This window comes from Apodemus sylvaticus, chromosome 5 (genome assembly GCF_947179515.1).
Source record: "Apodemus sylvaticus chromosome 5, mApoSyl1.1, whole genome shotgun sequence".
Classification (NCBI taxonomy): Eukaryota; Metazoa; Chordata; class Mammalia; order Rodentia; family Muridae; genus Apodemus; species Apodemus sylvaticus.
This window is the reverse complement of record NC_067476.1, coordinates 94,749,461-94,775,315: the sequence shown is the minus strand read 5'-3', so window position 1 is coordinate 94,775,315 and position 25,855 is coordinate 94,749,461. Positions and strand designations below refer to the sequence as shown.

Here is a 25,855-nt window from a genome sequence, read left to right as displayed (position 1 = left end):
GTGCTAAGAGGAAAACTCGTAACTCTGAGTACCTCCAAAAAGTAACTGGAGAAAGCATTCACTAGCAGCTTAACAGCACATCTGAAGGCTCTAGAACAAAAGAACCAAATATACCAAAGAGCAATAGATGGCAGGAAATAATCAAACTCAGGGCTGAAATCAACCAATGATAATAATAATTTTAAAAAAAGAACTATTTAAAGAATCAACCAAACCAGAGCTGGTTCTTTGAGAAAACCAACAAGATAGATAAACCCTTAGCCAAACTAACCAGAGGGCACAGAGACAGTATCCAAAATCAGAAATGAAAAGAGAGATATAACAACAGAAGGTGAGGAAATCCAAAAAATCATCAGGTCCTACTACAAAAGCCTATAATCAACAAAACTGGAAAACTGGGATGAAATGGACAATTTTCTAGACAGATACCAGATATCAAAGTTAAATCAGCATCAGATAAACCATCTAAACTGTCCCATAACCACTAAAGAAATAGAAATCATTAACAGTCTCCCAACCAAAAAAAGCACAGAAGATGGGTTTAGTGTAGTTTCCATCAGACCTTCAAAGAAGACCTAATACCAATACTCCTCAAACTATTCCACAAAATGGAAACAGAAGGAACACTACTCAAATCGTTCTATGAAGCCACGATTTCGCTGATACCAAAACCACACAAAGATCCAACAAAGAAAGAGAATTTCAGACCAATTTCTCTTATGAATATCAATGCAAAAATACTCAATAAAATTCTCGCAAACCAAATCCAAGAACACATCAAAACAATCATCCATCATGATCAAGTAGGCCTCATCCCAGGGATGCAGGGATGGTTCAATATACAGATGTAATCCACTATATTAACAAACAAAGAAAAAAACCCACATGATCATTTCATTAGATGCTGAAAAATAATTTGACAAAACCTATCACCCCTTCATGCTAAAAGTCTTGGAAAGATACGGAATTCAAGGCCCATTCCTAAACACAGTAAAAACAATATGCTGCAAACCAGTAGCCAACATCAAACTAAATGGAGAGAAATTTGAAGCAATCCCACTAAAATCAAGGACTACACAAGGCTGCCCTCTCTTTCCTTACTATATTTATTCAACATAGTATTTGAAGTTCTAGCTAGAGCAATTAGACAACAAGAGGAGGTCAAAGGGATACAAATTGGAAAGGAAAAAGTCAAACTATCATTATTTGCAGATGATATGATAGTATACTTAAGTGACCCCAAAAATTCCACCAAAGAACTCCTAAACCTGATAAACAATTTCAGCAGAGTGGCTGGATATAAAATTAACTCAAACAAATCAGTGGCCTTCCTCTACTCAAAGGATAAACAGGCTGAGAGAAATTAGAAAAACACCACCCTTCACAATAGTCATAAATAATATAAAATAATTTGGAGTATGACTCAAACCAAGAAAGTGAAAGATCTTTATGACAAGAACTTTAAGTCTCTGAAGAAAGAAATAGAAGAAGATCTCAGAAGATGGAAAGATCTGCTCATGGATTGGCAGGATTAATATAGTAAAAATGGCCATCTTGCGGAAAGCAATATACAGATTCAATGCATTCCCATCAAAATTCCAAGTAAATTCAATCCATTGGAAACAAGACAGCATTTTTAACAAGTGGTGCTGGTTCAACTGGCTGTTAGCATGTAAAAGAATGCAAATAGATCCATTCTTTTCTCCTTGTACAAAGCTCAAGTCCAAGTGGAACAAGGACCTCCTCATAAAACCAGACACACTGAAACGAACAGAAAAGAAAGTAGAAAGAGCCTGGAGCACATGGGCACAGAGGAAAATTTCCTGAACAGAACACCAATAGCTTATGCTCTAAGATTAAGAATTGACAAATAGGACCTCATAAAATTGCAAAGCTTCTGTAAGGAAAAGGACACTGCCAATAGGACAAAATAGCAACCAACAGATTGGGAAAAGATCTTTACCAATCCTATATCTGATAGAGGGCAATTATCCAATATCTACAAAGAACTCAAGAAGTTAGACTCTAGAGAACCAAATAACCCTGTTAAAAATGGGGTACAGAGCTAAACAAAGAATTCTCAACTGAGGAATATTAAATGGCTGAGAAGCACCTAAAGAAATGTTCAACAACGTTAATCATCAGGGAAATGCAAATCAAAACAACCTTGAGATTCCAACTCACACCAGTCAGAATGGCTAAGATCAAAACTCAGGTGACAGCAGATGCTAGCAAGGATGTAGAGAAAGAGGAAACCTGAGGGATTGAAAGCTGGTACAATCACTCTGGAAAACAGTTTGGCGGATCCTCAGAAAATTGGATGTAGTACTACCTAAGGACCCAGGTATACCAATCTTGGGCATATACCCAGAAGATGCTCCACTATGTTCATAGTAGCCTTATTTATAATCAACAGAAGTTCGAAAGAACCCAGATGTTCTTCAACAGAGGAATGGATACAGAAAATATGGTACATTTACACAATGGAGTACGACTCAGCTATTAAAAACAATGAACTTATGAAATTCTTGGGCAAATGGATGGAACTAGAAAATATCATCCTGAGTGGGGTAACCCAATCACAAAAGAACATACATAGTGTGCACTCACTGATAAGTTGATATTAGCCCAGACACTTGGAATACCCAAGATACAATTCACAGATCACATGAAGGTCAAGAAGAAGGAAGACCAAAGTGTGGATTCTTTGGTCCTCCTTTTTTTGTTTGTTTGTTTTTTGGATTTGGTCTTTTTCAAGACAGGGTTTCTCTGTACAGCCCTGGCTGTCCTGGAACTCACAATGTAGACGGGTCTGGCCTCGAACTCAGAAATAAGCCTGCCTCTGCCTCCCAGAGTGCTGGGATTACAGGCGTGAGCCAGCACCGCCCAGCTTACTTTGGTCCTTCTTAGAAGGGGGAACAAAATACACAAGGGAGGAGATACAAAGTATGGAACAGAGACTGAAAGAAAGGCCAGCCAGAGACTGCCCCTCCTGGGGATCCTTCCCATAGATAAGACACCAAACCCAGACTCAATTGTGGATGCCAACAAGTGCTTGCTGACATGAGCCTGATATAGCTATCTCCTGAGAGGTTCTACCAGTGCCTGACAAATACAGAAGCGGATGCTCATAGACAACCAATGGACTGAGCTAATGTCCTCAATAGAGGAGCTAGAGAAAGGACCAAAGGAGCTGAAGGGGTTTGCAGCTCCATAGGAGGAACAATATGAAGCCACCAGTACTCCCAGAGCTCCCAGGGACTAAACCACCAACCAAAGAGTATACATGGAGGGACCCATGGCTCCATCTGCATATGTAGCAAAGGATGGCCTTGTAGAACATCAATGAGAGAGAAGAGGCCCTTGGTCCTGAGAAGGCTTGATGCCCCAGTGTAGGGAATGCCAGGACAGGGAAGCAGGAGTGGGTGAGTTAGTGAGCAAGGGTGGATGGGATAGGGTGTTTTCAGAGAAACAAGTAAAGGGGTAACATTTAAAATATAAAGAAAAAAAATAAAAAATGAATTATCATTAATGTAGGTAACTTCATCACTAAGAAGTGAAACAACCAAGGCTAAATGTTATCATATAAAGCTTTGATGAAGTAATATTACAGGTTTTATAAGAAGCTACCTAATATGTAGGAGGAACTGGATGGTATCCACAGATGACCATGTAATGCCTACTGTTACCACTTCAGACACACTGTGTACTCAGATAAGAGTACTTCGTCTCCCATCCACAGAGCATGGCAGAACATGGGAAGAAGCAGCCGCTCACAAGGTCATGGAATCCAATTCAAAGCCAGATAAAAGAAGAGAGAAGTTAGGAAAATGACAAGAACAACTGCACAGAAGAAAATGCTTCTGTGTAGTCTTCAAGCTGGTGTACCTATGCTAATACTTCCCATTACTTCTATAAGGAAGATTCATAAATTTCATTTATTATGATATAATGGTTATATTTATTTAATAATGATTAAATTCATTAATAAATTTAACTATTTATTGATTTCATATTGGCTACTCAGATCATTTTTACCTTGGGTTTTAGGTTTCAGGATCTGATTCCACCTTCTCACTGCCATCTTGACATTATTAGATCAAACTAAAAGTTAACTTTATCAAATATAATTTCAAGAACATCTTTAGAACTTATGTTTTCTTAAAGCCTACAATTGGCAACAGTATTTAATAAGATTAATAATACTTGTTCTTTATTTTTAATGTATACTGTATTTATAGCACACAAGTTGATATTTCACTTTGTGACAAATCTGTTGTTAAAAGTAGTCATGAAAGCTGTGACTCAAACTAAGTGAAAACAATAAATAAAATGTGAAGATGATTCCATAAAGTGAAATGCCTATAAATATAGTCCTTAAATGATTGACTCTAGGGGAATTTTCTTACTACCATCATATGAAATCTGCACAGTGTTAGCTGCAGATAGGATATTTAAAACCCTTAAAAACAATAAAGATAGTCGGGTGGTGGTGGCGTACGCCTATAATCCCAGCACTCTGGGAGTCAGAGGCAGGCTGATTTCTGAGTTTGAGGCCAGCCTGGTCTACAAAGTGAGTTCCAGGACAGCCAGGGCTATACAGAGAAACCCTGTCTCAAAAAAAAAAAAAAAAATCCAAAACAAAAACAAAAACAAAAAAAACAAAAAAAAAAAAACCCCAAAACAATAAAGATCCCCAAACCAGAGAAAAAACAAGCAGGGAACATGTCCGGATGGTTTGAGGGGTTTAGATCACATTATGAAAATCTTCGACACAAAAAAAGGAAAGGAAAACAATTGAAAAATTCTGAGTAAAACTCAAAATGAAAGCAGAATTTTAGCAACCAATATAAAATTAGATGAACATTAGATTTCTTAGACAGGCAGGTTCATCACAGCCACTCTGGGCCATTGTAATTATCTATGCTAACAACAGCATCTCTACAAGGAAGCTGTGGTACATGCCAAAAACAAGCATAGAACAACAAAACAATAACAACAAACAACACTAACAACAAACCCAGCATCTCTAAAGCATTCTCTAGGACAAGAGTAAGAGTTATTATTATGAGATTAGGTTCTACAGTGTTGCCTAAGCTGGTATTGAATTCTTGAATACAACTGATAGTTCCACTTCAGTCAGCCTAATTGGCATACATTACCTGGCACATAGTTACTGCTAATTAAACATGCAGCTGGGAACAGAGGTATCTTAGGCTTTCTATTACTGTGACAGAACACCATAACCAGAAGCCACATGGGGAGGAAAGGGTTTATTTCATTGTACAGTTTGCAGACCAAGATCCTAGGAAGTCAGGCCAAGAACTCAAGGCCAGGGCCTGAAAGTCAGCTAATGCAGAGGCCATGGAGGGCACTGCATACTGGCTTGCTCCTCCTAGCTTGCTCTATTTGCTTTCTTGAACACACCAGGACTACCTGCCCAGGGGTGGTACTACCAACAAAGCTGGGCCCTCCCACATCGGTCACTAATTAGGAAAATTCCCTACAGGTTTGCCTATAGGTCAATCTATAGGAGATCTTTTCTCAATTAAGAGTCCCCCCCAACCCCCTATGGATATGTTTAGGTTTGTGTCAAGATGACAAAACAAACCAGGACAAGTGGCATGCCTGAAATTTTAGTAACTTGGGATAAATGAGGTAAGAGGATTACAAATTGAAGGTCTGATAGAATTCTGCACTGAAACCATCTGGTCCTGTGCTTTTTTTGGTTGGAAGACTTTCTATGACCCCTTCTATTTCTTTAGGGGTTATGGGACTGTTTAGATGATCTATTTGGTCCTGATTTAATTTTGGTATTTGGTATCTGTCTAGGAAATTGTCCATTTCCTCCAGATTCTCCAGTTGTGTTGAGTATAGGCTTTTGTAGTAGGATCTGATGATTTTTTGGATTTCCTCAGTTTCTGTTGTAATATCTCCCTTTTCATTTCTAATTTTGTTAATTTGGATACTTTCTCTGTGCCCTTTGGTCAGTCTGGCTAAGGGTTTATCTATCTTGTTGATTTTCTCAAAGAACCAGCTCCTGGACTTGTTGATTCTTTGTATGGCAGAATTCTATCAGACCTTCAAAGAAGACCTAACACCAATACTCTTCAAACTATTCCACAAAATAGAAACAGAAGGAACCCTACCCAATTCCTTCTATGAAGCCACAATTACGCTGATACCAAAACCACACAAAGATCCAACAAAGAAAGAAAACTTCAGACCAATCTCCCTTATGAACATCGATGCAAAAATACTCAATAAAATTATGGCAACCGAATCCAAGAACACATCAAAATGATCATCCACCATGATCAAGTAGGCTTTATCCCAGGGATGCAGGGTTGGTTCAATATACGGAAATCCATCAATGCAATCCACTACATAAACAAACTCAAAGAAAAAAAACACATGGTCATTTCATTGGATGCTGAAAAAGCATTTGACAAAATTCAGCATCCTTTCATGCTTAAAGTCTTGGAAAGAACAGGAATTCAAGGCCCATACCTAAACATAGTAAAAGCAATATACAGCAAACCGGTAGCCAGCATCAAATTAAATGGAGAGAAACTTGAAGCAATCCCACTAAAATCAGGGACTAGAGTACTTGAGGTACTAGCTTGGGCAATTAGACAACATAAGGAGGTCAAAGGGATACAAATTGGAAAGGAAGAAGTCAAACTATCATTATTTGCAGATGACATGATAGTCTACCTAAGTGACCCAAAAAAACTCCACTAGAGAACTCCTACAGCTGATAAACAACTTCAGCAAAGTGGCAGGTTATAAAATCAACTCAAGCAAATCAGTGGCCTTCCTATACTCACAGGATAAGCAAGCTGAGAAAGAAATTAGGGAAATGACCCCCTTCACAATAGCCACAAACAGTATAAAGTACCTTGGGGTGACTCTTACCAAACATGTGAAAGATCTGTATGACAAGAACTTCAAGACCCTGAAGAAGGAAATGGAAGAAGACCTCAAAAAATGGGAAAACCTCCCATGCTCATGGATCGGCAGGATCAATATAGTTAAAATGGCCATTTTGCCAAAATCAATATACAGATTCAATGCAATACCCATCAACTCAATTCTTCACAGAGTTAGAAAGAGCAATTATCAAATTCATCTGGAATAACAAAAAACCCAGGATAGCTAAAACTATTCTCAGCAACAAAAGAAATTCTGGGGAATCAGTAACCCTGACCTCAAGCAATACTACAGAGCAATAGTGTTAAAAACTGCATGGTACTGGTACAGTGACAGGCAGGCGGATCAATGGAACAGGATTGAAGATCCAGAAATGAACCAACACACCTATGGCCACTTGATCATCGACAAAGGGGCTGAAAACATCCAATGGAAAAAAGATAGTCTTTTCAACAAATGGTGCTGGTTCAACTGGAGGTCAGCATGCAGAAGAATGCGAATTGATCCATCCTTGTCTCCTTGTACTAAGCTCAAATCCAAATGGATCAAGGGCCTCCACATAAAGCCAGACACTCTGAAGCTAATAGAAAAGAAACTGGGGAAGACCCTTGAGGACATCGGTATAGAGAGAAAGTTTCTGAACAGAACACCAATAGCGTATGCTCTAAGAGCAAGAATTGACAAATGGGACCTCATAAAATTACAAAGTTTCTGTAAGGCAAAGGACACCATCAAAAGTACAAATCGGCAACCAACAAATTGGGAAAAGATCTTCACCAATCCTACATTAGATAGAGGGCTAATATCCAATATATATAAAGAACTCAAGAAGTTAGACTCCAGAAAACCAAACAACCCTATTAAAAATGGGGTACAGAGTTAAACAAAGAATTCTCACCTGAAGAACTTCGGATGGCAGAGAAACACCTTTAAAACTGCTCAACTTCATTAATCATTAGGGAAATGCAAATCAAAACAACCCTGAGATTTCACCTTACACCAGTCAGAATGGCTAAGATTAAAAATTCAGGAGACAGCAGGTGTTGGAGAGGGTGTGGAGAAAGAGGAACACTCCTCCACTGCTGGTGGGGTTGCAAATTGGTACAACCACTCTGGAAATCAGTCTGGCGGTTCCTCCGAAAACTGGGCACCTCACTTCCAGAAGATCCTGCTATACCACTCCTGGGCATATACCCAGAGGATTCCCCACCATGTAATAAGGATACATGTTCTACTATGTTCATAGCAGCCCTATTATTTATAATTGCCAGATGCTGGAAAGAACCCAGGTATCCCTCAACAGAAGAGTGGATGCAAAAAATGTGGTATATCTACACAATGGAGTACTATTCAGCCATTAGAAACAATGAATTCATGAAATTCTTAGGCAAATGGATGGAGCTAGAGAACATCATACTAAGTGAGGTAACCCAGACTCAAAAGGTGAATCATGGTATGCACTCACTAATAAGTGGATATTAACCTAGAAAACTGGAATACCCAAATCATAATCCACACATCAAATGAGGTACAAGAAGAACGGAGGAGTGGCCCCTGGTTCTGAAAAGACTCAGTGAAGCAGTATAGAGCAAAATCAGAACACGGAAGTGGGAAGGGTTGGGTGGGAAAACAGGGGGAGGGAAGGGGACTGATGGGACTTTCGGGGAGTGGGGGTCTAGAGAAGAGGAAATCATTTGAAATGTAAATAAATATATCAATAAATTAAAAAAAAGAGAGGATTACAAACTTGAGGACAGTGTGGGCTGCATAGTGAGACTCATTTGGTCTCATCTTTTTTGTTTTAAAGGTGGCTTTAGAAGAATAAGCATGCACTTAGTAACTACATGGTTGTTAAGAAGGGAGAAAGGAGCTGGAGAGATGGCCCAGGGTTTAAGATTGCTCTTCCAGAGAACCCGGGTCCAATTTCCAGCATGGCTGCTTGCAACTGTCTGTAATTCCAGGATCCAACACCCTCACATAGGCATACAAGCAGGCAAAACACCAATGCACATAAAATTTGTTTTAAAACCGGTAGGAGAGACAGCTGGGTATGGTAGTGCGTGCCTTTCATCCCAGCACTCAGGAGGCTGAGTTCAAGACCAGCCTGGTCTGCATAGTGAGTTTTAGGACAGTCAGGGCTACACAGAGAAACCCTGTCTCCAAAAATCAAAAACAAAAACCAAAAAAAAAAAAAAAAAGGTGGGGGGAGGGGATGAGGGAAAGTATTATATCAGCTACTTTGGCACTTGTGCAACCAAATACCAGAAAGGTACTGTGAAGGTCTGCTTTGGTAGAGTTTCAGCTTTAGCCCATCCTGGTAGGGAAGGTATGGTGGAGATCATGGAGGAAGTGGCCAGGGCCTTACAACTCTTTGGACCAGAAAACAGAGAACTTGTGCCAGAAGTGGGGCTGGGCTATATATAGTCCTTAAAATTAAAGACTTGTCATCCACTGACCACCTGTACTATCCATGCATCCCAAACAAAGGTTCTTCCAAAACAGTCTTCCAAAACAGCACCACCAGCTTGGGATCAAGTATTCAAACACTCAGGCCTGTGTGTCTCATCTCACATTCAAATCATAATCATAATGTCTTACGGCCATCTCATAAGACAAAATACATTTAGTTCTAGTTTTAAACTCCCCATAATACTAACAGTCCAAAAACTGATCAAAAGTTCAAAGTCTCCCATGAGAGTCTGAGGACAAGGATCACTTGGTAGATTGTGAGCCTTGTACGTATGACTAGGTTCAATTTCTAATATCATAAAATGAACACACAAAACTATGGTCTTGTCTGAGACTCAAGGTAACTTGTAGCTATGATCTGCTATAAAAATAAAATAGAAAGTAACATGGTTCCAACCAATGACAAACATTTCCATTACAAAGGGAAGAAACAGGAAACTGACAAAGATTAGATCAAATTCAGCAGGCAAACAACCTGTAACTCCATGTCCAGCCAGCATCCATATCACATGGTAACATCATTTGGCATTGCCTCTTTAGCCCTCACTGGCCACCCATGTGGGTTCTCTTTTCTTGGCAAACATTCCAAGGCCCTGGCATATCCAACATTCTATAGTTTCCATGGCAACTTACTTCATTTGTTGACCATTCAGGGCCTTTCTGTAGGGACTCTATAAGACAAAACACATTCAGTTCTAGTTCCATAGTCCCCATATTACTGCAGCTCTGTAGGGACCACTTATTGGCTAGCTTCATCAACTTGCATCTACAAGCCCATGCCTTCAAATCCCACACAAATGGATGATACAAGGTCTGGCTGCCTATTGCGCTACATTTAGTCCCCTTCAGCACAGCTAGTTGCCTTGGAGAACCTGCACAGCTAAATCTGGGAAAACATGTCCTTAGGTGGTCCTGGTAGAAAAGGGAACCCCTGTTATAATGTAGTCTGTTCAGACACTTTCTCCACTCCTTTCAAATACGTCTGCATTTTGATGTCCTGAAGCCCCTGATGGACAGGGTCTTGCTCCCATTGGCGTCTTTCCTATAACTATACTAATCTCCTGAACATTACAGCTTCTTTGTCTACACCTAGCCCTCCATGGCTGTAAATGTGCTCACTTCTTTCCTTCACAAACTATAGTTTTTCACATCTTCTTACTCCACTTTTTATTTTTAATTACCTTTGTACAATAGCCAGCAACAACCATGTTCCAGACTCAATGCCATTCAGTCTCCTTATTCCCTTCACTAAATTAATTAGCCCATGACTTTTAAGTTCAGCCTCACTTAAATTTTCAGGACATACATGACAAGACATAGCCTGATTCTTTGCTAGAATACATCAGTGGCTTCTAGTCCTATTTCTCAGAGTCCTTGTTCCCTTCTGAGACCTCAGGAATTTTATTGGCCACATTTCTCTCCCCATTTTGCTCCTTGGATTCCTATTACAATCAGCCCACTAAACTCTACTTACAGCATTTAAAGGTTTCTCTAGTCCACAGCTCCAAACTTTTCCATATTTTTCTTGCTTACCAGTTCCAAAACCTATAAACTCGTGTTTATTACAGTGACAACCCCACTGTCCAGCACCAGTTTTCTGAAGTAGTGACTTTTGCATCACTGTGACCAAATAATGAAAACAAAGGTTTTCAGTTTGATTTTGTCTTACATTTTCAGTTCATCATGACAGAGAAGGCATGGTCAGTTCAAGGCAGTGGCCATGTGCAGCTGGGGCTCCTCACATCATGGTGAACCAGGAAACAGAGCTCAAGCTAGAAGTAGAAATGGCCCATAACCTTCTAAAGCTCATTCCCAGTGACCCAACTCTATCAACCATGCCACCCACAGGTTCCATAACATCCTAAAATAATGCCACAAACTAGAAACCAAATCCAGATCCTGTGGGGGAATATTTAGCATTTAAACGATAACATGAGTCACAGGAATTAAAGACCATACTGTGAACATTTTTAATATTTTAAGTCTTTGATTCTATGACACAGACAATTAAGACAAAAATTCCTGTATCCACCCTTGTTTTCTTCAGATTGCCAGTACTTATCATCCTCCAGCAAATGAACTTAATAAGCTCTTATGAAGTGAAAAAGCAAAAAAAGCAAACTATCTAGGGAAACCAGGCAGCCAGCGAGAGAAAAACCATTTGGAATTAACAGTTGATTGGACCAGCTAAATAAAGATGCTGCAGCAGTCTCTAAAAATAATCATGAAAGCAGAGTGGTGCACGCCTTTGTTCGTACCACGTAATTTCTGGAACAGTGAGATTGCTTAGTGGGTAAAGGAGCTTGTCATCAAGCCTGGCAGCCTGAGCTTGATTCAGGGACCCACATGGTAAAAGACTATTCTTGCAAGTTGTACTCTGACCTCAATGCATACATGTACATGCTCCCACAACGTATACTCTGTACCACCCAAACACAAAAATAAATTTAATATACTTTAATGGCTTAATATGTTTCTAAAGTTTCAAATATAGAAATTGAACTATAAACAATTACTATATATGTTAATTTTTTAATATGTATGTACCAACACACAGTTTGATTAGTAAATGTACTTTGATTTTCTATTTTTAAAAAGAACAAATGGAAGCTGGAGAGATGGCTCAGTGGGTAAAAGGGACTGCTGCCCAAGTATGAGGGTATGACTTCAAATCCCTAACTCTCCTGTAAAATGATCAGGGTGGCTAGGTAGTCTGGTAACTAACCACGTGCTATAGAAAACAGAGACTGGGAGGATTGCTTAAGATTGCTGGCTGTAACCATAGTTCTGTACTCAGTAAGAGGCCTTGTTTTAATGGAAGAAAATAGAGATGGATACCTGATATCCATTGGTCTCCATGTGCATGTACACTGTAACATGTATTCACATACTCAAGTGTACATACCATATACAACACACACACACATACAAACTACACTGAATAAATAAATGGAAATGCAATCTTATTATGCATGACTTTTGAGGCTGGCCTCATGTTTCATCTGGTATAATGCCTTGGAGATTTATTCTATTTGTAGGTTATGAACGTTAGCTTTTTTAAGCTTATTACAAAATAAGATGTGATTCAAACATTTGTTATGGTTTCAACTGGAAGAAAGGCAAGTGTGAGAAACTTAATCCTGGATCCACTGTGACAGGGAGGATGGGCCTCAGCCCAGGTGTTAAGCTCTGAGGGCAATGCCTTCCTGGATGGATTGGTATTACTAATCTAAGAGCAGGCTTCTTATAACAAGGCGTTTGGTCCACTTCTTTCTTCTGTTGCTCAAGAAGGCCCTCACCTTATACTAATACTTTTATCTTGGACTTTCCAGCTTCCAGAACCATGGACCAATTCATTTCTTTTACAGAGGCTTAAATTTTAAGGGGGATGGGAAGGAGGAGGAAGAAAGGGGAGAACTGTGTCCACTTCTGTTAGCAAGGCAGTGCAACAACAAAGTACAGGCCTCTGTTGGGAGCCAGGAAGAAGCGGCTCTTCTCTGCTCTCTTTACATCTACCTTCTTCCCTCGGAGACAGGAAGGTCGCAGGCACCTCTACACGGCATGCCTCTTTTACATTTGTCCATCTCAACATTACCTTGAGGCACTAAAGGCTCTCATGCAGCCTTTGAGGAACAAATCAATCCTAAGCCATATTTTCCTGAAAGAGCCTTAAGAGTCCATTGTCTCACTCATCCCCAATAGTCCACTAGATCCAGAGTACTCTGCTAAAGAGACAAGAGTACAAGCTGGAATTAGGAATGAACGGACAGTGAGATATGCAAATACCCACCTTTGAGGTGGGATGGCATATGGCTGTAATATCCATACTCAGTAGCCCGGAGTACAATGATCTCAAGTTCAAGGTCAGCTTAGGCTACAAAACCAACAACTTTTTTTTTTAAAGATTTATTTATTTCATGTATGTGAGTACCCTGTTGCTGTCTTCAGACACACCTGAAGAGGACATCGGATCCCATTACAGATGGTTGTGAGCTACCATGTGGTTGCTGGGAATTAAACTCAATTTCTCTGGAAAAGTAGTCAGTGCTCTTACCCACCGAGTCATCTCTCCAGCCTACCAACAACTTTTAAAACTAAGAAAATAGTCACCTTTCTAGAATATGCTCTGAAACAGAACATTCAATAAAAGTGGTTCAGTTTATAGACTAATCCCACATACATTAAAATTTGGACAAATATATTCAAGAAACCTACTATTTTTTAACCAGATTTTAAAACATATTTTTCTTAGGAACTGTAAATGATCAAATGAAACCCTAGCATCCTTACTGAATTGTCAATTATAGGAGCCCCAGGAGTACCACAAACAAGATCAGCTCCTGGCATTCTTTTTGGCTGCCCAGCAGAACTAGACAAAAAGACACTATTGCTGAAGACTTTATACACCTTGGTTGCATGATATAGAGAAATCAAGCTGGAACCGACCTGGAAGCTTCTTCTGTGCGGGCTCGCTTCCATAATCACAGAAAGCACTCTGCAGGGCATTCAGAGAGGAAAAACACCAACAGTCTCTGTGCTAGTTTCAATATCCTTAGCCCAGAGAGTGGTAGTGTTAGGAGGTGTGACCTTGTTGGAGTGGTTGTGGCCTTATTGGAAGAAGTGTGTCGCTTTGGGGTGGGCTTTGAGCCCTTTCTCCTAGATGCCTGGAAGCCAGTCTTCTGTTTGCTTTTGGAACAAGATGTAGAATTCTTAGCTCCTCCAGTGCCATGCCTGCCTGATGATAATGGACTGAACCTCTGAACCTGTAAGCCAGACCCAATTCTTTATAAGAGTTGCCTTGGTCATGGTGTCCCATCACAGCAATGGAAACCCTAACTCAGACAGTCTCACCACCTGTAAACTCGGTGAACTACAAGGCCAACCTGTGAAGCAAGATGTGCCCACTTGTATAAAAGCAGCTTTACTGTTAGGGGTTAACCAAGTGCTCTCTGACTGATATGGTGGCCTGTGATGCTGGAGGGAATTATGTGTGGTATTGTATAGTCTATCCAGAACCCCAAAGAATAGATATCATAAGTCCTAGAGTGGAATTGTAAATTGTTTACTAGTTAAACCAACAAAGTATCAAACTCCCTGAGAATAAGTAGTGGAACCAATGCTCAGCACTAAGCAAGACTTATACCATTCTCTGTGAGGCTCTGGGCGCTTCATGGAAGCAGAAGTAGAATCTACAAGCTGGATGACAGAGAGAAGGGCTACAACATGACATCCTCTGGGAAATTATTAGATAGACACCACAACCTCAAAGTAGCTATGGACGCCTACCTACACTGTGTCTGAAAAAAAAAAAAAATGGGCCTGTTAACAGGTATAGAAGGAGGAAGGAATTAGGGGACCACACCCTCCACTGATAAACTATCTGTTAATGATAAACAAAGGGGGAAAGGGAGTCATTGCCTTCAGTTGTGTATCCACTGGTGATCCTACCAGGCTCTAAGGACTAGTTCCAAGGCAACGTTCACATAGATAGCTCTTGCTAAATTTAGGGAGACAAAAAATCAAACCAAAATTCAAGAACCTGGGAAAGGGACTGGGATGGATGAGAGAAGGTGTCAGAGTTGGGAGGGGAATAACAGAGGATAGAGAGAGTAATCACAATACAGTATATGTATGTATGTATGTATGTATGTATGTATTATGTATGTATGTATGTATGTATGTATGTATGTATTATGTTTTGGTTATGTTGCCCAGGCTGGCTTCTAACTCCTCGGTTCAATGATTCTGCCTTAGACTTTTAAGTTGTTGGGACTACTGGCTGGTACCAATATATCCTTCTAAGTAAACACAAATTCTCTGTGAAGTTTACACATTTATAGACTGTCTTGTTTTCAATTATACTCTTGAATGCTAAGTTCTACAGAAAAAAAAATCCAAAAAATAAAGATATGTTAAGGAGAATTAGAATCAAAGGATACTGACAAGAAGGGGAAAATATCAAAATAATTATGCTGTATAAAAGAGGACAGTAATACTCTATTATTCTATTCATATAAAATTCTCATAAATGTGAACAAGTGAATAGTGACAGAAAAGAAAACCCTAGCTATTGCTTGCAAACCAGGGAATTAGGTAAAATGCATTATAAAGAGCACAGGGAAACTTTTGTGGGTAATGAAAATGTTCATTATCTTGATTATGGCGACTTTTACAAGTACACTCATGTGTGAAAACTCATTAAATGGTGCATTTATGTAGTTCATTTTATGTCACCTATACCTCAATGAAACATTAAAAAAATGACTGTGGAAAATAGTTCCAACATTTTTTTTAAGGGATGATATTTCTAAATACAAAGATCTAAAACAAACAAAACAAAACAAAAAAACAGCAAGAGAGAGGAGATTCTGGCAGGAAGTTCACTGTTTTTGCAGTTTGAAATGTCCTGAAATAGAAACTACTTTTCTAAAAATATTAAGACTATCTCTTATCTTCCCACAATTCATAATACAACTGAAGAAATAACACTATAACTACAAGATCAAATACAGTGCTGCATTCCTATAATCCCAGCACCTGGAGGCCAATGCAGAAGGACCACATGTTTGAAGCTAATCCTCTGCACGTCAATCAATCAAATAAAATGTATAGGTTATGTCACAAGCACCTGCAAGCTGAAACAGAGTTGGTATGTCCGAGTGCTGACAGATATTGATAAATGGAGTAAACAAAGCCTGGGACAATCAGTCATGCCATCCCAGAGGAAATGGAGACCTGGAGTTAATGGAGGAGTTCAATGTGGTTGTGTGCAATTTTTTATGGTATGCAGAGAATGAAAGCATAAGTTCAGATAAAAAGCAATCTAGAGTAAAAGCAAGGAGTTGAGAGAAAGATGGCGATGGCTTTTTAGACTCTTGCTTCAAAGCTGACATTTCTAATGCTAACATTAGGATCTTTTTCTACAAAAGGTTCTGCTGCAGTAGGAAGCACAAAAGAGGGGAATAAGGGAACCCACCTTATATAAAGGGCTTCCTGGATTAAAATCATTTTATCTATGTGTTTATGTGCCATATTCAATTTCTACCATGTGTATGTTATACCTACATGAAAAATTTCCTTTAAATGGGATTTTTTAAATTATTATTTAAGTAAAAAACACCTAGTATAATTTCAGCAATACATGTGGGTTTTTCTTGCTGTTTTTTTTTTTTTTTTCATTTTTTAAACAAGTGTCACTCTGTAGCTCAGGCTGGCTCTGAACTTGTTCTAATGGTCCCCCTGCTAGATCTTGCAGTACCAGCCAACATACCCAGCTAACATTTTAAAGTAATTCTAAAAGTAATTATTTTACATTGTCTACATCCTACCACTAACCCTTAGTCTGTAAGTTTCACAGACTTACCCCCCACAGGTAAGGGTGCGCCTTCCTACATATCTGACAGGGAGAGGGAGACTCTGGGACAGTCAGATTAAGTCAAGATTCCTGCTTCTTCAGCTTTCTCAATTTTGGCATACTTTAGAAAAATATAGTATATTTGGAAATATTTCATACCAAATAAAAGAGCAATGCAACATGTACAAAATTTACAAGGAATAAAATTTCACAATTTTGAGGAATTCATATTTACAAAAGAAATAAAGTCTTAGAATTAGTAACTAAGAGAATACAGCAGCCTAGTAGTATAAGAGTTTTTAAAAGTGTTTATCATTACATGTGCATGTGAATCTACACATATAAACACACACATATCTATGTGGGAATGGAGAGAAGAGATATGGGAGGGTTTGGAGAGAGAAAAGGAAAAGGGGAAATGACATAATTGTATTTTAATTTATATTAAATAAAAATTTTAAAGTATGTTTTAAAAAGTATGGGTGTGGGTACAGGAATCCAGTGCCGGGAGGGAGGCTGTGCTACTGTAAGACTCTTCATCTGAGTCTGTACTGGCACTTCACTTTCCTGATCTACCATGGTTCAATGGTTGAGTCAATACTGTTAAGTGCCTGGGTTAACACCTGGCCTAGCAATAATAATTGCTATTATTACTATAATGCTGATAACATTTTATATGTAAAATGTCTGCCTCTTTCAATCTGTCAAAACCAAAAAAATACCAGTTTCTTTACAGGTTACCAGCTGATAATCTTGTTTCTTTGCATGCCCAAATTTGGACTGAAACCTGAAAATCTTTCAAATCTTCAATTTCATGGTAAACTTGGACATTCGGCATAAGTTTTAAAAAGTTGTATCATGGGGCTGGAAAGATGGCTCAGTGGTTAAGAGTACTGACTGCTCTTCCAGAGGTCATGAGTTCAATTCCTAGCAACCACACAGTAGTTCACAACCATCTGCAATGGGATCCAATGCTCTCTTCTGGTATGTCTGAAGATGGTTACAGTGTACTCATATAAAATAAATAAATCTTTTTTAAGTATATGCTAAATTATACACAATACATTCTTTATTGTATTATTATAATTTAGCATACTAAATATTGAGTATAGAATATAAAAGCAATAAGTAATATTTAAAATCAAATGAGGACATTTGGGGGCTTTTAATTTTTGAGACAGGGTCTAACTATATAGGTTTTTATGTCAGCCTTCCAAGTACTCAGATTACAGGCATGCGTCACCACACCCACTTACAGGTGTATTTTTATAGAGCTTTTATCTTTATAGTGTTCAATCTTCAATCTGGTATGTCTCTTGTGGGGCCAAAGTAACAGACAGTACATGAGGGTTGGGATACTAAGCAAGAAATCCTGGGAGTGAGCAATCCTAACAAATCAGTGTTAAGCAGTGTAGAAATAGAGCCAGCAAATGCTCAAGTAAGGGAGTGTTACATGTCAAGTCCACACAGTGTTTCAAGCTGCAAAGAATGTAGGGAAACATTCAGATTTATAGTCCTTGTTCTTTTTCCATGTTCTACGTATGTGTGGTGTATATGCATGCTTGTGATTTGCATGTATATGGACATGCATGTAAAGATCTAAGATTCCAAAGCTGCTTAGGCAAATCCAGAACTCACCGAGGGGGTTAGTCTTGCTAGCCAGCATCCTCTGGAGCTCTCTAGCTTCTGAGGCTGGAAAGACAGGCAGGCTGACCTGCCCAGCAGGCATACGAACTTTAGTCCCTCACACTTTCAGAGCAAGCATTCCAACCACTGAGCCACCTCCCTAACTCCAGAATCTGTATTCTTATTTTTTAGGTACAATAAAAATCGTTAGAGTCACCCCAAGATACTTTATGTTGTTTGTAGCTGTTGTGAAGGGTGTCATTTCCCTAATTTCTTTCTCAGTCTGCTTATCCTTTGAGCATAGAAAAGCTACTGATTTGCTTGAGCTGATTTTGTAACCAGCCACTTTGCTGAAGTTGTTTATCTGTAAGAATTCTCTGGTAGAATTTTTTGGGTCACTTAAGTATATTTGGGTCATATCATCTGCAAATAGTGATAGGACTTTTGGGGAGTGGGGAGCCAGAAATGGGGAAATCATTTGAAATGTAAATAAAAATTATATCGAATAAAAAAAATCATGACAAAATAATTGAGAAGATATTTGCAGGACATGTGAAGCCCTTCTTACAATTCTGAAATACTGGAGTGTAGGAGGCAGAAAAACACATCACCCAGCCAGTTCCAAAACTTTTAACTCAGATTTTACAACATACAGATCTGTTTCTGTTTTACAGTTTGTAAAACTTCCATATAAACAATTAAATAAAAGAAGAAAAATAAAGTTTTTAAAAATTTTTTTCTTTTGATCCAGGACAGCCAGGACTACACAGAGAAACCCTGTCTCAAAAAAAAAAAAAAAAAAAAAATCTTTTGAGATGGGGTCTCCAGGCTGGTCTGGAATTTGCTACGCAGATCAAGCATGAACCCAGAGATCCCTCTGCTTCTGTCTCTCCTCCTAAGTGCAGGATTAAAGGACTGTGGAGACAGAGGCCTGGCTGTTACCCAGGCTGGGGATACAAGTGTGCCAGCACATCCTACTGTAAATCTGCACTCCAGAAAATAACCTATATAGAGAATTTGTTGTCTTGTTCAACCCATTTTAATTTTAGTCAATAAGATAACACTGGTAAAAGCCACCATTTAAAGAATATTTCATGGGTACATAACTAATATGTAGCTAACAGCTACATCCTGTGAGTTACTAAGGTTTAACCATAGCAGAACTCTCACAGGATGCTCTTCTCCCAGGCTCCCATGGAGTGGCTGTTGGTAACAGAAGAGGGTATTTCCTCTACTTCCATAGGTCCATTCTGAAACTTCCCTTAGACTTCTATTTGTATCCTACTTAACATCTCCAATCTGCTATCTGTGTTTAATCCATAAGCTGATTTGAGGAGCAAGGAGATTTAGAACAGTTATTTAATGAAAATATTTATATGAACTTAATATTTAAATCAAGAAATGGATGTAATATACATATCTGATTAAGAACATGAAATAGTTAAGGTTGGTAACAGTTCTATAAAATAATTTACGTTTTTCTTTATTTGAGAAAGAGCCTCACTGTATAGCCCAGTCTGGCTTCAAACTCATTATCGCGCCCCCTACCTGAAACTGGGATTACAGGCTTGTATCACTATACCTAAACAAACAAACAAAAAATATGTTTAATAATCCTATCAAACTCTATGGGCCAAGCACATTAGAACTTAGCAAAATGATGCAATGGGGAGCACCTGTAACTAGGCGCCACCTCCAGTATGGATTACGGTGGCCGGATTATGGTGGCTGATAGCAAGCACTGGCCTGTCGGGGTGTCCCACAGAAAGAGGAGAGGAAATGACACCCAGGCCCCATCTACCTCCTCCCTCACCCCTCTTTACCACAGGCCTTGTGACTCAACTTTTTTTTTTTCTTCTCATAATAGCTTAACTCTCTCCTGATATCTTTAAATTATTCCCATTCTTGGTGACTTTTCTCTGTTCCTCCCCTAAGAATCATTTGGACCCCTACTCAGATACTGAGCTACAATGCCCTCCAGGCAATTTAGTATTCTTCTACCATCAGTTATCCAAACTATTTCCTTTTTCTCAATGAACCACTAATCACAATTATATTCATATTCAAAAAGGTATTTATATTTCTAAGTGTGATGTCAGACATGTATCTCAGAGTTATCTATCTCATACAGTCTTTGTAGCCACCCTGTAAAGTAGACATTGGTTTTATTAATAAGGAGAGAAGGGAAACAACTTGCAGAAAGTCACCCAAGTAGTAATTATTACAAATTGTCACTATTACTAATTAGGAGTAATCAGTAGGTCTGGGATTCATAGCCAGATCCCTGACTCTAAAGCCATTTTACTGCCTTTGATAAAATTTACACCTTTGGAACATTAGGAGGAAAGCCGCACACTTGTCCTGAAGTTAGTGAATTGAACGGCTGAGAGATGCCTAGTCACTGAACTGTCTGCTAAGCAGCTTAGGACCCTGAGATACAAATGATCTGACAAAGTCTCTGTCGCAGGCTGCTTACCCTCCGTCTGGTGTGGGGAGAGAGGGCAGCACAGGTGTGTAGTGCTACTTCCACAGGCATACTGCCAAGAACACAGTGCAGGGAAGGAAGGAACATGCTACAGAAGGCCAAGGCTCCGCTTTCTCCAGCAGGGCCTCCTGCAGACCTTCTAGTACCTCATGCAGCATAACCACCATACTTATTTTACTCACATACAATTTATGAAAATGTCCTTATATAGGCCAATAGCATGTACAGTATATTCAAACTAATGATAATAAAATACATTTAAAATTGTTACGTAAAAGTTAGTTTAGATCAGCCCTATTTTCATATTTCTACTTTATCTCAAATTATTTTATAGTTCAAATAAGCATATAAATAACATGTACTATATATTTTTCTTGCCAGACAGATGCAGAAGGAAAAAGAATGGTTGGGGTGTTATATCAGTGGTCAGGGTTTGAAGTAGAAAACAAACAAACAAACAAACAAACAAACGAGGTAGTATCTTCATTAGTACTAGTACATAAGCATTGTACAAAATAGGTTTCAATGAGTTTCTTTCTTCCTTTCCTTCCCTGCTTTCGATCCTGCTTTCTTTCTTTCCTTCTTTCCTTCCTTCCTCCCTCCCTCCCTCCCTCCTTCCCTCCCTTTCTCTTTCTTTCATTCTTTTAACTTAGAAGAGCAGGGGGCTAAAACTCTCTAAATTTCAAGCAAATGCGTCCAGGAAGGAGAGAGCTAAACTTTCAATAACAAGAAAAAAAATCCCTTTTCTTCTTAACATTATGGTAAAGACAATTGAGATAATACATTCTCAGTAGTTGTTCAGTTGTCAAATATTAGTTTATTCAAGTGCATACTCTGTGAAATGCTATGGAAAACACCAAATTAAAGACCCTTATTAAACTTGAGTTAGCTTATTTCTGTTGCTTTTTCCTTTTTCAAAGCAATTTTATTGAAGAAAATATATTAAGCCTAATAATGTATTATTAATAAAACTGGGTTCCATCAAACCTTTTATGGCTTTCTAGGTGGCTGTTAATAGACTGGTTTTATTACTCTCTTCTAACCCTCCTACCAAAAAACAAATGTCTCAGATCAAGGAGACTAGTAAAGATGAAATAATTAAAGGCAGAGGAAAAACAGCACAAAGAAATGAGATGAAGTACATCATTTACACTTTGTGACATTATTCAAGACAGTAGACTAAACGCTAAAGGAATTGAAATCATCAGCAGACGAGAAAGGGTAACTTCAAATGCACGCAGGCCTGAGAAACTGACCCTACTAGCTCTTCTACCTGAAGCCATAGAAAAGCAGGTTCAAATTCCAGACAGCACAGACCAACATTCACAAGCTGCTGCTATTCAGCAAAGCAAAATCACGTAGTGGGCAAAACATTTACACAAACTGTCTTCTCTACTGTCTCTCGACAAATCCTCTCACTCCAAGGATGAGAATGAATTAATGGAACGCATCTCTCTATAGCAAGTTAAAGGTTCCTAACACTTAAGATACTACCACAGCTTCTTGTCACGAGGAAGAACTACAGGGGATTTGTACATTTTCCTTAACTTTGCCCTCATACAGATGTTGCTGATGATTTATGAATTTTAAAAAAGAAGAGTCAAAGTGTAACTATACTTAATAGCTCAGTATTAAGACTTTAATTGCATGTTTAAAAATCCCAAACCACAATTCCCCAGGAAAGTATAACTGTCAACATTCAGAGGCCACAAGAGAGATAAGCACATTCATTAAATAACTGTATTAAACCTGATACTATGCTAGTCACCACAATAGCCAACCAATGTACTTTGTCTTTTAAGTTATTAGAACATTTGTTACTGATTTACAGTGTACTGGGTAAATTGAGGCAGAGTTCCGAATAACCGCAGGTTCACAAGTAAAAAGTACACAGAACAAAACTATCGAACCATGCTCCCTTTGTATATATTATATAAATGGCTAAGATTAAAAGGCCACTTGTCTGTTTAGTTCAAAGCTTTTTCTAGATAGAATCTAAGCCGTCTGAGAGAAAACTGAATTCTAAAATATGCATAAATGGCTTTTACTGTCTTTGTGCTTGAAAACTCTTTTCATACATTGCTACCGATTCAATTTCACCTGTTGGTAATGGACACAGAAAACTCTTTGTGGGGGTAAAAAACTGCTTCGTGGGGGAAAAAAGGCACGTTATCAGATATACCGGGAGTGAAGCGACTGAAAAACACGCCTTTTCTACATCGGCATCCCATCCGTTAAGCAACAGTTCGAAGACTGAAGGCCAAGTTGCCACTTTCCTCAGGAAAACTAGTCTGTGGGTCCCCAAAGCTACAAGCGCAGGACTTACCTGGTTCTTGGGGATCCTGAATCCGGGCTTTTACTTCTGCTGAGCTGGTCTCAGGAGAGAGGGCGCCAGTTGCCCCCTCCTCTGGGTCTTCTACCTTGGTCACGGTGAAGTGCGGCATTGTTCTTACAGACCCTTGCTCTCTGAGTTTAAATTTCCTTCTCGTGCGTCCCTGCCTCCCTCCACACTCAGAGCACAGCCTTGGGAGACAGTCGCTGGGAATCGGGAAGTACTGAGCCCACGTGACCACAGCCCCAAGGGAGTGGGACGCTTGAAGACACGCCTTCCGCCGTGTTTATCATTCTCTTAAAAGGCTTAAGCACTCCACCCCTAGCTTATTGTTATTAACCTGTGGAACTCCAACTGTCTGGGGTGTTTCTCCAGGCGGCAGAAAGCTGAAGCCCTGGCGGGAGCCTCCAACTTGTCTCCTTTAGTTAATTTATTGTCACCTCTCTGGGCTCCATCATCTCAACCTCATATTTATCATCTCTGTCCTTTTACTTCAAGAGAGAAAGATTAGGGAACAGTTTATTTCACAAACTACCCTCTTTAACGAAGACTGGCACTATGCCTGCTCAGAAAACAAAAGGTAGGCTGTCGGTTTCCACTGTTGCTTAAGGTCAAAGCACATGGGAAAACCTTGCAGAGTCAGTGAAAGGCTTTTCTCCTCCTTCAGGTGAAACATCTAGTTAGCCAATAGTTAATGACACATCACAATAGTTAATGACACACACAGTTTTTGATGCCCAGATGCATGTAAGGACATTCAAGAAGAGAAACTAATTTTATCAAAAGCACAAGTTTAAACGAGAAAACCATATTTAAAGTTTTAAAATGGTGTCTAAAGGAAGCTTCAACATAACTGTTTAGAGAAAAAGAACCTAAAGATATCCTTAAGGTGTCAGTAGTCCCACAAGCACACACTTAACATACTTTACTCCACAATAACATTGAACAAGCTGTATCAAGTGCTCAGCTGATTACACAGGCAGGGAGACAGATATGTAAATTAAGTCTTAAGTTACTTTCCTTGTTGATGTCAAAGCAAGACTTTGTCATTAGTAATGTCCTCTACCAGACAAGACTGAGTAAAATGTACAGACTAGAGAATAAAAGTATGTGATCATCATTCATTCAAAGCACACCACCTCTAAACAGGACAGATACAGTTGTACTAGAAACTCTACATCAGCCTCATTAATCCACTGTACAAACATGTAGATACAAAAGATGACTAAAGTCATGGTGAATGGTAAAGCAAACTTTAAAATACCTAAAGCCTTATGATAGGCAACATAGACTATATTTAAGACAAAGTTTACAAGTCCTTCACTTTTCCGTCACGTGTTCTAACAGTCATGGTTTGCATTCGTTCACCTGGGGGCTTTTAAAATACTGAAGCTTGGTTCTATCTCAGATGCTCATATTTAACTGCTTAGGCAATAGAGCTTGGGTCATAAGACTCTCAAAAGTCCCTTCATGGGGACTGAAATCTGAAAATCTTTCAAATCTTCAAATTTATGGTAAACTTGGACATTCGGCATAAGTTTTAAAAAGTTGTATCATGGGGCTGGAGAGATGGCTCAGCGGTTAAGAGCACTAGCTGCTCTTCCAGAGGTCCTGAGTTCAATTCCAAGCAACCACATGGCTCACAACCTTCTGTAATGGGATCTGATGCCCTCTTCTGGTGTGTCTGAAGAGAGCAGCAGTGTACTCACATACATGAAATAAGTAAATAGTGTTTTTTTTAAAAGTCCCTTCACATTGTTTTAATGTGCAACCAAGGTTTAAATAGAAGACTGCTATAGAAATTAAATTTATCATTGGAGAAGTCTATGTATATCTCTTTTTAAGAATATTTTCATCTCTATCTTCCACACCCTGCCCCATGTGTGTCTTTTGAGATAGAACCTCACTATTTATCCCTGACTACCCATGAACTCAAGAGATCCACCTGCCTGTTTCTCCAGTGCTGGAAATCAAAGTATGTACCCCCTCACCTGGCTTATTTAATATTTATTTCTTTAAAATAAACTGTCATTTGTTTTTGTGTTTTGTCCATATTTATAACTCAGCTACTCCACTGATTGAAGGAACTTAAAAGTATGAATCTGTCAAAGATTTCACTCTTAAATTCAGAGTTCAACATTCATTAAAACTTCTGGTTCCAGTGCATTTTCTACTTGCACTCTGCCTTTCACACCCATGAAGAGCAGGACTGTGGCTCCTGTGCTGTAGTTGGTTGACAGAAACACTGTTTACAAACATGTGTATAGCTTCTGGGTATAAGCCTAGATCCAAAGGTCGGAAAGAGCACTTAGCAATTAAGAGAGCATTCTCAGGCATTCTTGAGGACTCAAGTTTGAATCCCAACATGTACACCAGGCAGCTTACAACTATCTGTATGTAAGTCTAGTCCCAAGGAGTCTGATGCCTCTGTTCTCATTTACACAACCCTACATGCATGTGATGCATATGGACACGAACATACACACTAAAATGAAATCTTAAAAAAAAAAAATCTAAATGTTATCCTCTCACCCCCCTCTTCTCTAAAAGTCCACCAAACTAAACAAGTAGGAATGTGACAAAGTCCTGTTAATAAACTCTATGATAGGAGTAATTTATTTACCAACTCAGTGCTGTGTACCACAGTGGTCAGCAA

General features: G+C 39.0%; 1 protein-coding gene across 8 annotated transcripts in view; it reads right to left on the bottom strand.

Moving 5' to 3' along the window:
• The window catches only part of Slc12a6 (solute carrier family 12 member 6), a 101,963-nt gene that overhangs the window by 59,917 nt on the left and 16,191 nt on the right, over positions 1-25,855 (bottom strand). The window contains exon 1 of one of the 8 annotated variants that reach the window (XM_052183168.1): positions 23,194-23,398. The exons of the other annotated variants lie outside the window; for them this stretch is intronic. Within the exon in view, the coding sequence (XP_052039128.1) occupies positions 23,194-23,311 (118 nt within the window). The 5' untranslated portion in view covers positions 23,312-23,398. Of the gene's footprint in view, positions 1-23,193; positions 23,399-25,855 lie in introns of those variants that run through there. 8 annotated transcript variants of the gene reach the window in all.